The sequence below is a fragment of the Camelus ferus genome, chromosome 18 (genome assembly GCF_009834535.1).
Source record: "Camelus ferus isolate YT-003-E chromosome 18, BCGSAC_Cfer_1.0, whole genome shotgun sequence".
Lineage (NCBI taxonomy): Eukaryota > Metazoa > Chordata > Mammalia > Artiodactyla > Camelidae > Camelus > Camelus ferus.
Genome location: NC_045713.1, coordinates 27,972,562 through 27,989,139, shown reverse-complemented (window position 1 = coordinate 27,989,139; position 16,578 = coordinate 27,972,562). Strand labels below are relative to the sequence as shown.

The 16,578-nt window shown below is 45.9% G+C and overlaps 1 protein-coding gene across 3 annotated transcripts in view; it reads left to right on the top strand.

Moving 5' to 3' along the window:
* The window catches only part of SNX29 (sorting nexin 29), a 587,367-nt gene that overhangs the window by 504,479 nt on the left and 66,310 nt on the right, over positions 1 to 16,578 (top strand). For all 3 annotated transcript variants that reach the window (XM_032460769.1, XM_006190981.3, XM_032460771.1), the window contains one exon: positions 3,148 to 3,288. In XM_032460769.1, coding sequence (XP_032316660.1) covers positions 3,148 to 3,288 — 141 coding nt within the window. The remainder of the gene's footprint in view (positions 1 to 3,147; positions 3,289 to 16,578) is intronic.

Below are 16,578 nucleotides of genomic sequence, written 5' to 3'. Positions count from 1 at the left end.
TGGGGGTTCAGATTTCAACATATAAACTTGGGGAGGGGACACAAACATTCAGACTATACTACCCCCTCATCAGAACCACCAGGAAAGCTTTGGAACACTACGGATTCCTGGGTCCCAAATGGTTAATGTTGCTTACCCAAGGGCTAGTAATGTTTGGAAAGCACTGCCCTTCTCCACGCTAGGTTTGGATATGTCAGTAGAAAAATAACAGTAATGAGGACTCTCTGAATCATCTAAATCAGGGGTCAGAAAGTAAATATTTTCAAGTTAGCAGGCTATATGGTCTTTTTTGCAGCCACTCAAACTCTGTCATTGTATTATGAAAGTAGCTATAAACATAGGTAAACAAGTAGATGTGGCTGGATTTGACCTACTGGGCCATAGTTTACCTCCTTTAATCTAGATAATTAGTCTTGTGCATGATGATCAGACAGGCACTTGAACTTGCTACTCTCCAGGGGATGTTTGGACTTGTGTAAGAATATGCTGCAAGCATACAGTCCATTCAAGACGTATCAGAGTCCCTACTACAAAGACCTCTAAAACATTAGCTTGAACAAATTAGAGGTCAACATTTCTCTTTCGTTAAAAAAAAAAAAGGTTTTGAATAGATAGTCTGGTGTTTGGTATGGTGGCTCCCTAATGTCATCAGAGACCCACAGTCCTTTTTGTCTTTTTAGTTCCATTCTCAAGATTGCCTCATGATCATAATATGGCTGTTGGAGCTCCAGTCATCACATCTGCATTTGAGAAAGAAAGAAAAAGACGGGGAGAAAAGTAAAAAGGCACTTGTCAGCTGAGTCAGATCTCTCCAAAGAGCTTTCTTAGAAGCCCCAAACAGTGATTTTTGATTACATCTCATTAGCCACTCTTATCTGTAAGGGAAACAGGAATGTGTAGCTGGACATTTTTTTTTTCCTGAACACATTGCTATCCCCAGAAATATTGGGGGAATTGGATACTGGATGGGCAGCTAGCACTTGCTGTGACTTGGGAGGATGCAAAGAATGCCCCAGATGTGCTGCAGACTGATTCATCATGTCTCAGTGTATGGAGACTGAATGCCTGAAGTCCCTGTTCTCCACAACTAACCAGGCCTTTGTAGGCACTTTTGGGATCTAACGTATCCTTCAGTGTGATAATCAGATCCTTGCGTAACTGTAGTAGCTGTCCTATCAGGTATCTTACCACTGCTTGGACACTCAGTGCCAAGAACTCTGTTGAGACATACCTTTTCCTCTCTAGGCAGCTTTGGCTGCTATAAAGTTCTTTCCTGATGAAATCTGTCTTTCTCTAGTTTCCATCTGCTAGAAGTTTGCCTCCTGGAATCATCCAGAACATACCATCTTGGTCTTTCCTCTTCCTTATTATAACCTTTTCAGGAATTTAGAGATTTCTACCTCCTGCATCTCAAGGCTCAGGTTGTCCTCCTCCAATGTCTTCCATCTTCCTTCAGCTAATTTGGTTGCAAATCAGCTCCCAAGGCCTGCGCTTTTAATCTTTAAGGTGTGTATGAATCACTTGGGGTTCTGGTTAAAATGCAGATTCTGAGTGGAGCCTGAGATGTTGCATTGATACCATCTCACCACGTGATGCCGATGCTGCTGGTATGTGGACCACACTTTGAGAAGCAAGTGATCTGAATGTGTTTCAGTTCATCTTTTAACAGGTAGCAACCAAAACCTAAGTTGGTAAGGTCAATTTAGAATAGAGCAAGACTCGCCATCTCCTTTTTTTCTGGAAGTTACCATGTACCTTTTTATGAGGGCTAAAGAGTACACGGGCTGTTTGCTGGCCCTTTTGCACTATTCACTTAGCTTGAATTTATTAAAACTTTCGTCTGTGTCCCACAGGCCGTTGCTGTGCCGTATCTCCCCCATCTTACACTTACAGATTTGGTTTTTTGGATTGTCTTGTAAAATCTGACACTGATCTTTTTGAATTTCATCCTATTGCATTCGACTCATCCCTCAGGCCAGTTGAGATCACTTGGTATCTGTCATCCAGTACATTTACTGTCTCTCTTCGCCTGGGGGCCTCTAACAGACTTGATAGGCCTCTATTTCTCCATCTAATTCCACTGAAAACTTCCATCCGTTAATTGAACTTCTTTGGTTTAAATTCTCCTTCCTTCACCTTGTTCATAGAATATCATGAGAGACCTTGACAGTCATCTTACCAAAGTTCAAATGCACACATCTGGGGATACAGGGTGGTTTTTATGTAGAGGCAGAATTTATCATTCACATTAGAGATGCCTACTTTTATACTTAAAAGAGGTTTTAAGACGTATCTTGACGTTCAGTGAGTGCAGATTACAATAGTTATTTATCATCGAAGACTTTACTCTCTGGGCTGTTCTTGACTCATGTAATTTTTAAAAATGCATTGCTCTCTCTCCCATTTCTTTATTTGGCTTTGAGATGTAGTTGCCGTGTGTCCCTGGAAGGTGTAAGGGTCTGTAAAACACTAATGGAACGGCCCTTACATTTTGCATCTGCAGAATGTTCTCATTAGAGTTACGGCTTGATTAAAATAAAGAAGTCTTATGCCTGGGTTGTGTTTATCCCATCTTGATGCGACCTTCCAACCAGTTGGGCTGAGATCAACTCTGGCCCCCTCCCTGCCTCCTTCCCCAGATTGAGTTCCAACCCTCCGTGTGGTGGTCTGTGTGACCCCGGGCATGGCCTCACGGCTTGCATGTCCGAACATCCACCACACCACCTGGGGAGGAGGTGCTGTGAGTCAGCTCCACTTTACAGACGAGGAGGCACGTAGCCAGTGAGGATGAATGGCCTCTTGCCAGCAAGCCGTCCCTGCTACAATATGCACGTGACAAAAGCATGAAAAATGCGTCTCTGAGATTAATCGGGCTGTCGGCCTCTGCTGATATTGGGAACACGATGTACAACGCATTGTTCCTGTAGCCTGCCTGATGGAGTCCTTCTCTTGTGTACCCATTTGTTCACTGAGCACACTGAGTCCCTGCTCTGTGCTAGGCGCTGGGCCTCCAGGCTCAGGAGGTGAATGTGGCTCCTGCCCTCGCAGAGCTGGTTTCCTGGGTGGAGCGTTGCCTGAATCCCACTCCTCTGTCATGACAGGTTCAAGAGACGTTGACATTTTCTTTCTCTCTCCTTTTCCTGAAAGGTCTACATCCGGATAAAAGACGACGAGTGGAACATCTACCGGCGGTACACAGAGTTCAGGGGTTTACACCACAAGTTACAGAACAAGTACCCCCAAGTGAGGGCCTACAACTTCCCACCCAAGAAGGCCATTGGAAACAAGGTAGGTCCCGTCACCCAGGAGGCCGCGCAGCCCGCGCACTGCTGCCTGCATCAAGGCAGACGAGTTCCCCTTCTTTCAGGTGGTGATTTCAACGTACGTGCTCCTGTAAACTCATAACTCAACAGATTGGCTAAAATAAGAAAAAACGGGAAGGAAAAAAACAGTCACCCATAATCCCACCACCTGTAGATGATCGCGTTATGTTTTGTTTGTATGGGTTCTCATGGATCTAGGGGAGGGCACACACTTGTTCTGTTTAAGGGCCAGAGAGTAAGTATTTTTGTTTTCATGGACCTGACCACGTCCGCTGAAAATACACGTCTCCGCCGTTGTGGTAGCAGCTACAGACAGTGTGGACGCACGTGGGCATGTCTGTGTGCCAATAAAACTTTATTTATAAGAAGAGGTAGCAGCTGGATTTGGCCTGTGGGACATAGTTTGCTGACTCCTGTTCTGGGAAAAAAAATGTTTTCTAGTTTTCATCCTTAGCTTTCATGATACTTTTTTGGACTTAAGAATGTGAAGTTACTTCCCAAGCAGAGCTTCCTCAGAGGAGCTCCTTCTATTACAACCTCATTAAGGTTAATGATGGATAATGACCTAGCTTGTTTCTGTATATTTATGCAAGTATCCTGGAGAAAGGAGGTGCCACCCCTCCACAAGCTTGCCAGTCGATCAGCGTTTGTTCATTCGGCTGGCATTTACTGAGCACCAGTTAAGTGTCTCCGTGCCAGGGTCACTGAAGGCAACAGCCAAGCCTGGCATTGTCTGCTGCAGCCAGTAGGCATGACTTCTTCATCCTTCATGTTTGCAGCAGTGCTGCACCTTGGCTGTGCTTCGGATCACTCGGGAAGCTGTGAGAACTCTGAAACCGACCCACTCCCCACCCCCCCACCCCCCCATTTTGAGTTAATTGGTCTGGAGTTAGGCTTGGCCACTGAAGGGTTTAAAATCTCTCCAGATGATTCCAATATGCAGCCAGCTGGTGAGCCCTTGGCTCCGAGTCAAGTAGGAGACAGGGTCACTTCGTCACTTTCAGTGCATGAACCAGCTCGGTAGAGACAGTTGAATCAGAGGAGGCAAAGCTGACCCTTCCCCGGACATGGGAGAAGCCGGGCCTTGTGCAGGAGGCATCCTTCCACGACGGAGGTTCTCAAAGTGTGGCCTCTGAGCAGTTGCATCGGCCTCACCTGGAGCTTGATAGACACACGGATCTGCAGCCTGCACTCCCCCCCTGCCCCCCACCCCAGGCTCCAGGTCTGAGCCCCGCGGGCTGGCTTGAACAAGCCCTCGGGGTGGTGCAGGTGTGGAAGCAGTGTGGCGCCCCAGCACTGTCGTGTGGACGAAGCCCTGCGCAGGTTCCACAAGCGATGGCTTTCCTAGTTCTTCCCTCACAGAGGCTCCTGGCCTAGGCTTCCTTGTAGTCCTTTTGTTTGTTTTTCTCAATTTAGCTTTATTTTTTTTTTATTGAAGTATAGTCAATTTACAACGTTGTGTCAATTTCCGGTGTGCAGCATGGTGATTCAGTTATACATACATATGTATATATTCCTGTTCAGATTCTTTTTCATTACAGGCTATTATAAGATACTGAATATACTTCCCTGTGCTGGAAGTAGGACCTTGTTGTTTTATCTATTTTATATCCCTGCAGTCTTTATTGTAGAAAACCAGAGCAAGAGTTTCCATAGCCCACTCCCAACACTTGGAATTCCACAGAGAAGACTGTTACTGACTGTTAAGCTTACATGTTCGGAGATTTCTGTGTGTAAACCGAATTAGAAGTCTGATCACATCAGGGCTGCTGGATCATGATTTAAACAGTTATAAAGCAGGCTTATCCTAGGTCCAGAATAAATCTGCCATTCCATTTTTTTCTGTTAAAGAAAAGTGGAATTAAGCTTATAAAGCAGAAGACTTAGGAATTCTGCACTTGTTCACAATGTAGTTTAAGGAATTCTCACTTGTACTCAAGGAGTACAGTAATTCTTACGAAAAGAAGTGTGGGATTATTATCTACTGATTTAATCTAATGGCTTGCAGGCTCATACAAATCTTGGGACCCATCCAAAAAGTCTCAGATCTGTCCTGGGTGGCAGCCAAACTGTACTTCTGTGGTCTTTTTAGTGGTTCCAGTTCACCTGCCTCCCTCCCTCCCTGCTTAGGTTACCCTAACCCAGCCATTGTCATCTCTGGCATCAGACCTTCCATGGCTGCCTTTTCCCATTCTTGCGCTGCCTGCAGTCCATTCCCACGCCGCAGCCGTGGTGAGGTTTTGTATGATACCAATCAGATGGGATCACTGTTAAGTAAAACCCACCAGTGGTGCCAGTTAAATTCAGGACTCTCTACTGTGGCCTATGAGGTGTCCCCTGATCTGTGCCCCACTCCTCTCCCCCTGCAGACCCAGCCACACTGACCTAAGACTTCCATGCCATTCTCGCCTCATAGTCTTTTGCACTGGCTGTTCCCTCTGCCTGAAACAGCTTTTTTCCTGATTTCTGAGTGGACAGCTCCTGCGACTCGTGAGGTCTCAGCTCAGTTTCACTCCTCCGAGAGGGTCCTTCCAAGCGTCCGCCCTTGTTAATGCTACTCTCTAGCCCGACTCTGTTTTCATTTTTCCTGACATCTCCTAGCACGTACCATGAGTGGAAGTGACTTATTTGTGTACTTGAGTAGCATCTGTCTCTCTGCACTGGAGTGGAAGCTCATGAAACGGGGCCTGGGTCTGTTTCTGTTCATTGCTCTCTCCACCTCCTAGAATAGAACCTGGCACACCAGAGATACTCATGGTCGGAATTAATGAATAAACAAGGAGAAATTAAATGGAGAGGTTTCCCTTTAATTTTCTTTACTTCACTGGGTCTTGGCACAAAATCAAAAAAATCTAAATTACAGAAGTGAGTAGAATAACTTTCAGGGCATCTTTGGAGGTTGTTCTCCACTTTGGGCTGAGTATTTTTTGCAGGGCAGGCAGGAGCCCGGCAAGCCTCTGCAGACAGCCACGCTGGCTGTCTCGAGATCTGAGGGAGTTGCCTGGGAGCTCCCTGCCCACACGGATCTCGCTGGCACTTGGGCTTAGATGGAAGGCATGTTTTTGATGATGCTACTCAAAGTCTATATTATTGCTCAGTGAGCAAATGAGAATTGAGAGACTGTCGTTCGTTCTTAGGATAATGGGGTCAGTCTCTGAAAGTTCATTTGGCATTAAGGCTAGGCAGATCACTTTCCTCCGAGCCGCAGATAATTCAACTTGTTGGAGAAATTATGCATTAAAATTCTCATTAAAAGCACATACACCCGCAGTGGAGGAACCGATGGGCACTTGCTGAGCCTTGGAAAGCGCCTTTGCAGCTCCAGGAGAGGCGCAGATTTGAATGCGGCCCTGGGGACGGCAGGACCGCGGTGGGGCTGCGGGTGGAGACGGTGGCAGGAACAAGGGGCATCTGGAGGAACGCAGAGGCTGATGAATTCTTCCATTAGGCAAACACGTCCAGAGTGCAGGGGTGTCACGCTAGGTGTGGGGAGTTGGAGATGATTTAAAGTACACTACGTGCCTCCACAAAGTTCATGGTCTTGTAGTGGGGAAGACTAGTGAGTCAGTTCTCACACGGGAGTCCTGTGAGCCAGGCCAAGGTCCCAGTGCATTTGGGGTCTTGGAGAAGAGCGAGGAAGGGGATGCAGAGCTGCTTTCTGCAGAGGGAAAATACTCTAAAGGCCAGCAGGAGTTCCGGCAATAAACCTTACATGAGGGAGCAGGTGGGGAAGCGGGCAGCTCAGGGGACGTCCTTCCAGTCCGTGTGCCTGTTTCTTCTGTGCAGCTTGTGTTCGCCTCCTATGGCTGCCTGGACAAATAGCACAGAGCTTAGTGGCTTTAAACAACACACATTTATTGTCTTGCAGTTCAGTAGGTCAGAAGTCTCACACAGGTCTCACTGGGCTAAAGTCAAGTGTCAGCGGGCTAGCTCCTTCTGGAGGCTCTAGGGAAGCATCTGCTTCCTGGCCTTTTCCAACTTCTGGAGGCTTCCTGTATTCCTTGGCTTGTGGCTCCGTCCTCTGTCTTCAGTGCTGCATCTCTTGGACCACTTCTGCATAGTCACAACTGCTGACCACAGCAGGGAAAGGCTCTCTGCTTTTGAGATTAGATGTGGCCCAGCCAGATAACCCAAGATAATCTCCATCTCTCAAGGCCCCTAATCCCCTCTGCAAAATCCCTTTTGCCACGTAAGGTATATATTCACAGGTCCTGGAGATGAAGGTGCGAACATCTTCTGGGGAGGCATGAGTCTGCCTACCTCACACCTCTTTCCTCGCCTGGAGTAGGTTACTATTACTACTACCTCACTTTTCAAATGGGGAAACGGAGACACCAGGAGGTGAAGTGACGTGTCCAAGGTCATCTCGCTCAGCGGTGTCAAGGCTGATGTATAGGTCCAGGCAGACGGTCTGCAGAGCCCTAAGCCTTCACGCTCTCACACACAAATCTGCTGCAGAGGACCCTAGAGGACGAATGAATGTCCATTATCAAGCCATTGCTCAGTTGGTAGGCATTTATATTGATTCTACAAGTCAATTTCTCAACCTCGTTGGTGCAGAAGTCAGGGAGCCGGTGAGGCCAGGGCCCGTGGTTGCCTCCTCCTTCTGCTGAACCACTCACCTCTCACACTCCACCCACTCTCACGTGGGGACCATTTTCAGAGCTGAGAGCCGCTGCCTTCGTAGTCGATCCACAGGCTTGTAAACTTTCCTGGTGAACCTGAGTGTTTGGAGAGGTGGTCATTCACTGATGTGTTTGTGCATGTATTCATTTAGCAGGACTTCGCCGACCCTTGAGAGTAAAGAAGAAAAGAAAAGAAAAAGAAAAGGTTCCTACTACTTCACTAGCTGTGTGGCCTCTGGCAAGTTGTTTGGCCTCTCTGTGTTTCAGTTTCCCCTTCTGTGTACCAGGGATAGCCCCAGCACTTCCCTCCTGGTGGTGTTATGAGGGTTTAAAGTGGGAACGTTGGTAAAGTGCTCACAACAGCACCTGCACATGGTGAGTGCTGCGTCCGGGATTGTGAAAGGGGCCTGCGGGCCGGTGGTGAGATGGAGCAGGCTGACACATAAGTGCAGCCTTACTACAGAGGGACTCTGAGCCAGTGCAGTGGACAAGCCTGACATAAGTAATGAGTCCAGCACCCGCCAACCCTGTATTTCTGTGTGCAGTAATACCAGCTATCACGTTCCAGGCTTGTCATGTGTATATCATGTATATGTCATGTATATGGAGGCTCTGTATTCATTTTTTATCATGCAGTTCTTATCAAGCCCCATAGAAAATGTCCCATAGATGAGGAAACCGGGCTCAGAGGCTGTGAGCCTCCCCTCAAGTTCCCGTGGCTCCTATCAGGAATTGACTCAGACTCGTGCTGATGGCACTGTGCCTTCCAGTCAAGAAGCCCCATAAACTCCCACCCAGATCTGGGAGCTGGCACTGCAGAAAGTCGCGTGTTGACACAGACTTCTTCGTGGAAATAAATGCACGATCTCGGGGGATTCTGCCAGAAATACCCTCATGTGGAAGAGGATCCAGAAGACAATGCAAATACTGCCACCCAATTAGGACGGAGACACAGGGAGCTCACACACCATCCCCTGCAGCTGAAGGTTTTCCAGAGAGAAATTTGGGAGCGAGAAGCTCCAGCTGAATGAAGCTATAAACTCAAGCTTGTTTCTCATTTGACACTCTGCCAACCACCGTGTAAATAGTCCCGGGACTTAATGTATTAAACAAGAAGAAGAAAGAAATTGGGCTTATTACACATCACACATTTGTGCTTCTCCTTAATACAGTAAAAGCCTCTTAAGATATTTTCCAGGAGAGCAGTTGCTGAAGACGTCTTGCCAGAAAAATTGTCTCGAGAGAGACATTGATGAGCTTCAGACCTGAAATTTGCATATGCATACATATGCAGCTATGTGTGTGTGTTTAGTAGGTGGGGGGTTCTTGGGAGGACTTTTCGAGAATATCAAATTGAAATCCAATGTAAAAATCAAGGTCATTTTATAAACAAATAATTCAGAGCCAGCAACCAGAAGCATATCTGCTGCTCTGTTCCCAACCTGCGTGTTTTCCATGTGTAGCACGTGGAGAGTTTGATTCCAAGAGAATCATCTTGGTGGTCTCAGGTCACAGACTTTGCAGGTCCCACCTCCTCCAGGAAGCCTTCCCTGAACTCAAGAGTGTCAGCCATCCTTCCTCTGTGTTCCTTCCTCACGCTCCCTCTGGGCTGCCTGATGCACAGCCCTTCCCTCCCCCTCCCTCCGCCCAAGTATCCCATGAAATTAGCAGAATTAGAGCAGCTTGTGGAGTCTTTGTCTTCTCAGCATCTCACATAGTGCCTGGCACGTAGTAGGTGCTTAGTTAAACATATTTGATGAATAAATGAATTCAAGCTACATAGAAATCTGTGGGTGAACTCATGGTCTATTTCTAGTAGTTTGTATGGCTTCCAGTTCCCTTTCTCCTCGGGTCCCTGCACTTCTGTAACTTACAGGTCTTTGATCCTTGTGCATAGAAAGATCTCAGGCCTTACCTGCTTGCTGAATGTAGACCCAACAATGAGAGCATTTGCAGGAGGGTCTGCAAAGACTTTGCATCAGCCTTGCCTGGTGACACAACTGGAATCTGGCCCCCCCACTTCACCAGTGAGAACTGGCCAACTCCCCATCTTCACTCATCTCAGACCCAGCCTCTGACCCAGCAGTGCTGAGCCCGTTGGCTTGGAAGTTGACATGAATTATAAAACACTTGACTGTCTGCTGGGCATTAAGTGTTGCCCCAAACATTTTCTGGGGCTGTTAAATTACTTGTATGTCATCATTCAATCACTCCTTCTGGTTCTGAAGGCCCTCTGAATATACGTAACCCACGTTATGTCTGCTTTTTTCCCTCACATTTTTGGACACCTGATTAAAATCACAACCTGGAAGAGCACTTCTCAGCTTTTATTCATTTCTCCACTAAGTGAGAATAATTGCTACCTTCCCCTTCAGAACTTCCATTAACATTTGAGAACTGTGTGTTACCATCTTGGCTCATCTTTAGTGAGCTAGGGAGGAAAAAGCATCTTTAGTTTCCCAGGTTGCCGCCATTTTAGCTCTTTCCCCATTACCAGGCCTCTGGGGTGAGACTCCCCCATGGATGGAGGAAGCCGTCTCCTTCCCCTTGACCTTTTCTGCAGCTCCATGGGCCTTATGCACTTTTAGAAGCCATGCACTTTGGCTTCTGAATTACCAGAGGCCAAGAGGTAAGCGTGTGGGCTGTGGCGTCTCACTGGCCACAGTTCAGACCCCGTCTCTGGCACACACCAGCAGCGTGACGTCAGGCAAGTCTGTGAGTCAGTTGTCTCAGCCGTCACGTGGGGCGAGGGCACTTAGATCACAGGCTCTGGTGAGGATCCAGGGAGACGCTGCAAGTTACCTGGTAGCACAGCCTCAGATACTAGCCGAAGATAGTGGGTTTACAGAGAAGCCTCACTAGTTTGATTGCGGTTCTTTTGTCATTGGTGATCACTCGATCATGTGCATGCTGGGTTCTTTCTCCCATTCTCTTGCCTTCTTCTCCCTCGTCATATCTCTCATTTTTATGGTGGTAGGCCTTTTTTTTTTTTAATTTTTATTGTCATTTTTTTAAATACCTCTAATCTTAGGTGTATAGCTTGATGGATTTTCACAAAACAAACACACCTGTGTAAACAGAAGAAATAGACCATGAGCAGAACTCCCAGTCTCCTCTTACCGTTCTCTCCCCACGGGGTGGCCACTCTCCTGATTTCTAGGACAGTAGCTTCATTTTGCCTGTTTTGGGACTTGACATCAGTGGGATCATAGAGTCTATTCTCCTTTGTGTCTGGCTTCTCCCTCTCACCGTCGCATCTGTAAGCTTCATCCATGTTCTTGCAGATAGCAGTCACTGCTATGTAGTATTCCATTGTATGACTCTCACATTTTATGAATTCCATTGAGAATATTCCATTGTATGAATATATCACAATATTTTTTATCCTTGACTGTTGACGGATGTTTGGGTGGCTTCCAGTCCGGCTCAGTTACACCAAGTGCTGTAATTAACATTCTTGTGTGTAGATGTCTTTTGATGGATATAAACCCTGCTATCTGTGGGTCTGTACTTAAGAACTGAATTGCTGGGTCACAGAGTGGGCATATGTTCCACTTTAGCAGATACTGCCAGGAAGGTATAGCTCAGTGGTAGAGCACATACTTAGCATGCACAAGGTCCTGGGTTCAATCTCTAGTACCTCCATTTAATAAATAAGTAAGTAAGTAAGTAAATCAATCAATCAATCAATCAGATACTGCCAAAGAGTTTCCCAGGGTGCTTATGCAGTGATATGTGGCTATACAGTGATGATCTCTTAAAGGAAGAGAAAAAATACATAGATATAATATAACAAATACTCACAATTCCCACCACCTAAAATTAACAGCTGTTTACATTTTGTCGTATTGGCTTTTAAGCTTTTAAAAATTCATTACAAAATATTTTAAATGTGCCCTAGAATACAGAGAAAGATGTAATGAATACACATGTATCATCATCCAGATTTAATACATGTTAATGTTTAGAAATGAAACATTTCAAATATAGCTGAGTCGTCTGTACCCCACCTCCCATTGGGAACCATTCCATGGAATGGTTGTATGTCTTTCCTGTCTGTGGTTTTATACTTTTATTACATATGCTTAGGAGAGGGTTTCCTTTTTATTACTTCACATAAAATGATATCAGTCTTATTATATCTTTTTACACTTTGTATTTTTCACCAATATTACCTTTTTGAATATTTATACATTTGGATGCATGGCCTTCTAATCATTAACTATAACTGCTGTATTTACTGATATTCTGTTGTGTGGATATTCAATGTTGTACGTATTTATTCTCCCTTTGATGGGCATTTAGGTTGTTTACAATTTTCCTTACCCAAACAGTTTTGCAGTGAGCATCCTTACATATCTCCTGCCACACATGCTTTAGACTCATAGGAGATGTACCTGTAAGTAAAGTCGCTGGCTCATAGGGCATGCTTGTCTTCAACTCCCCCTAGCTATTGCAAATTGCTCTCCAAGGTGGTGGCACCAAGTGTTCCTTCCCAACCAAGTGGGTGAGAGTTCCCATTGTTCTCAACAACCCTTGGCATCGTAAGACTTATCATTTATTTATGTTTGCCAGCATGACAGGAACAATATCTCATTGAGGTTTTCATCTATTGGCCTGATTACTGATAAGGCTGATGATGTGTTCATGATTTTTGACCCTTCATATCTTCTCTTCCCTCTCTTGCCTGTTTGTATCCTTCAGTCATTTTTCCACTGGGGTTCTTGTCTTGTTGGTTTCTCTGATCCTTTTATGTTTTCTGGATGCCATCCTTGGTGCATTCCTTTTAAAAGGTATCACTCTTGTCTTCTCCTCCAAGAAACCTCTCTTGCTCCCCTCACAGTAGAGCCACCCACCTCTTCTTCCTCCCTGTGTTTCCCATATGCTTGGCACCCATTTCCTTCACAGCCTCCGTAATGCCTTAGTGCAGGCACTTGTTTACATGGCTTCTCTCCTCGGTGGTCTGATTTTCCAGAGGAGTGATAACTTCTTATCAGACTCTACACACCAAGACACTGGCATGAAGTTCAGTACCAGTAGAGGCTGGATCAGTGGGTTTTGCACAAAGGAACACTAGGCCCCAGGTTATGTTTCTTACTGTGCACCCAGAGCCACCCCCCACCACAGTCCCTCTCCCTGAGATGGGGTCCAGAAAGCTTTGAGTGCCCTAGAAGTGGTGGGGCATGGTTTCCTTTGCTTCTTGGAGAGCTGGTCTTCTCTACCGGTTCCCAATTGCACTAAGCTTTGCCACCTCCTTGGAACTTTCTTGTCATTTCTTTCTCAGTTCTTCTGCCTTCTGAGGGAAAGTGAAGTTCTTTTTGTAATGAGTTTAGAAGCTTTTTTTAGTTAAGTGCCTGATCCCCATAAGCCCATGAAAATGGAACTGTTTTGTGTCATAAAGGAGCCTTTGATGTTGGCTTTTAGCTCTCCCTCGTGAGCTGGGCAGCCTTATTCCTAGCATCAGGAAGTAAACAAGCCCTTCTTCACATCAGCAGGGCCATCTTACTAAGAATAGCAGCTATTCATTGAGTGCTAACCACATCCAGACCTAGTGCCAAGAACTTGGCCTGCACACTCTCTTTTAATCCTCTCAGCATCCTGGTGGCCAAGGAATTGTTATCCATGCCCCACCTCATGCCACTGTGCATGTCTCCCTCTTAGATCTTGAAACCTGGAGCTCTTTCAGGCCTCAGGGCCTTTGCACATACAGCTCCTTCTAAAACACTCCATCCCTCACTCTTCCTGTGACTGGTCTTTCTCATCTGTCAGGTCTAAATTTAAATTCTACCTTCTCACAGAAACCTCTCCTAACTACCCAGAATAAATTCTCTCTCTCCATTAGGGGATTTTTCAGTCTCATTTTTTTTTTTCCCTTTGTAACATTAGTACATTTTGTAACTATAGTTATTTGTTTAAATGTGTGTGTATACATGCATGTGTTTTGGGGGAGGAAACCATTTAAGGATTTAATGGAGGAATTGTAGGATCTCATTTTTATTTTGGAGACATTGCTACCATGTGGAGGATAGCTCGGTGGGGTAAGCAGGGAGTCACCTTCCAGAGCATGGGCAGAATGTCTGCTCCTGGTACCAGTGAGGTTGGGGTTAGTACAGAGCCGCTGAGGACTGAGAGGGTCATTCGCAGACCTGGAGAGGTGGGGTGAGACCTGCAGAGATGGGGCCTTAGAAAAGACAGACACACATAGGTGACTGTACTCTTTGATGTGATGGTCCTATATCGTGCCCTGGACGAACCCCAGCCCAGAAATTGTCAGCTGATGCCCGAGACGTAGTATTTAATGATGATGATGGTGATGAGGTTCACAATGACAACAAAATAATAAACCCATGTTCAAAGAACATGGGCTCCCCAGCAAGGGGAAGCTGGTCTTCTGATCTTGGATTTTCTTGTGGTGATGGTTGGCCAGAGCTGAATGGGGGCACTTAGGTGGGGTTTGTGCTCCCAGGTCGCCAGTCTGCCCTGCTTCTCTCACTTCCTGGTCCCTGAAGGCTTTTGAATTTGTCATCCTTGGGAGTTCAGGGCAGATTCCTTGGAGGGGGTGATTTTTCATCTCAGCTTTGAAGAATTAAGTGAGAGGAAAGGGATGGGCCCTCAGTCAAGGAAAAGCATCAGGAAAGGTACAGGAGCATGAAAAATTAACGTTGCAGACATGTGTTGGATTCTCTGTGTCCCAGTGCTCTAGCCCCTCACCCGGACAGTGTAGGGTTCCAGTAATGACTTTGGCCTTGGGCGAAGTCCAAGTCAGCAAGAAGCATGGTGATAATAGGACCGTGGGCCGTGTGCTTTCTCACCACCTTGGACCTTCCCCTTCCTGTCATCTCTGGAATCTCTGGCTTCAGAGAACTGAAAAACAAGCACTCCAGGGAGTAGAGCAGAGTGGAATCAGCTAGGATCCTGAGGAGTCTAAGAGTTCTTATCAGAAAGGCCCTCAAAGTAAAACAAAATAAATAGAAATCTTCATTAATTTCGAGATAAACATTACTTCATTCTTTCATTTTACAAATCTTTATTGGGTATCTGTGGTACACCAAGTCTTATGGCTACTGGGGTGAATGAGCTGTGTTTCTTGCCCTGAGGGAGCTCACAGTTTCACAGGGCAATTGGTAGATCACCCCTCAGTAAATGTTATGGGGGACGTTAAATCAGGGTTTTGTGGGAACACAGGGGAGAGTATGTCATCTATGATGTTTTTCACTGCAAGTGGCAAAACCCCAAATCAAACTTTTTTTTAATTTAAAAAGAGATTTTATTGGCTTATGTAACTGAGAAGTTGAGGGCTAACTTCAGGAACAGCTGGATCCAGGAGCTCAGTGACATCATCAGAGGTCAGTATTTTGGCCAGTTTTTTCTCCTTTGCTCACTCACTCTCTTGCTTCTTGTCTGTGTGCCTATCTACTTTTCTCTCCACCTTCTTTTTTTCTGATTTGGCTGCATTCTCAGACAGGCTCCCTTCTTATGACCACACACCTCTAGGCTTTCTCCATATCACCTTAGTAGCTCAAGCAGATGAAGTAAATCTCTTTCTCAGTGTTCCAGTTTTAGCATTGATGCTTATTGGCCCAGTTTGAGTCCCATGTCTTTACCAGGATCAATAATAGTACCTGTGATTGGGCAAGTCACAAGCTCAGCCTTGAGTCCAGGGGTGGTATCAATCCCATCACAACCCCAAGATCTGAGGGTAGGGAAAGATTGATTCCCCAGGGGAAGAATATAACACTGTCACCAGGAGCAAAGGGCATGGGTCGTGTGTAGGCAAAACAGCAAGGGGGACCAGCCTGGGGAAAAGGGAGAGAAATCAGAGAAGCGTCTGAACAGAGGTGAGACCTGAATCGAACCTTGGAGGATGAGCAGGATCCAGCTGTTGAGTGAGATGGGGAATTCCAGGCAAAGGAAACCCGTACTTTGGAAGGCAGAGTTCTTGGAGCAGCTCGACTCCTCAGGCTTCTTGGGAAGTAGTGTGGAGGACGAATAGCAGGAGATACTGGCTCAGAGAAATGCCTAGAGGACTACAGACTTACTGAGAGGAGCATCATGCATTCACTCACTTATTCATTCAACAAATCTTTCTTGAGTATCTACTATGTGCCAGCCACTGAGACTAAAGAGATAAGGGCCCCACTTGCACAGGGCTTACAGTTTTGGGGGAGAGGAGGGTTAGGAGGGAGGACAGATGATGGACACTTAAACAAACATATAGATAATTTCTGATGATCTCTGAATAATATAAACTAGGTAAAAGATTTAATGTTAGAACTGTCCTGGAAAGGTTACCCAGGTCGTAGGGGAGGTGTTAAGTTATAAACTGAGCAATATAGAGTTTCTTACACCTGCAAACTAAACTAAACTAAAATAAAAATTTTTGCCCACTGCTGCCAACCGAAGTAAAATTGCTCAGCTCTCTTTGAAAGACAAGGGTAAAAATAGAGAGGAGGTAGGTTTTCAGCTAGCAGTGGACTGTCATTTGGGCTTGACCTTCTGCTGTTTAATGTTCCAGGCGGCTTCGTGTGCTGGGTAATGGATCTGTAGTTCATTTTGGACAGGTGCATAAATCTTTGGGGGCAGCTAGAAAAATGAGCCAGCCAGGCAGACCTGGCATTCTGCTTAATCCT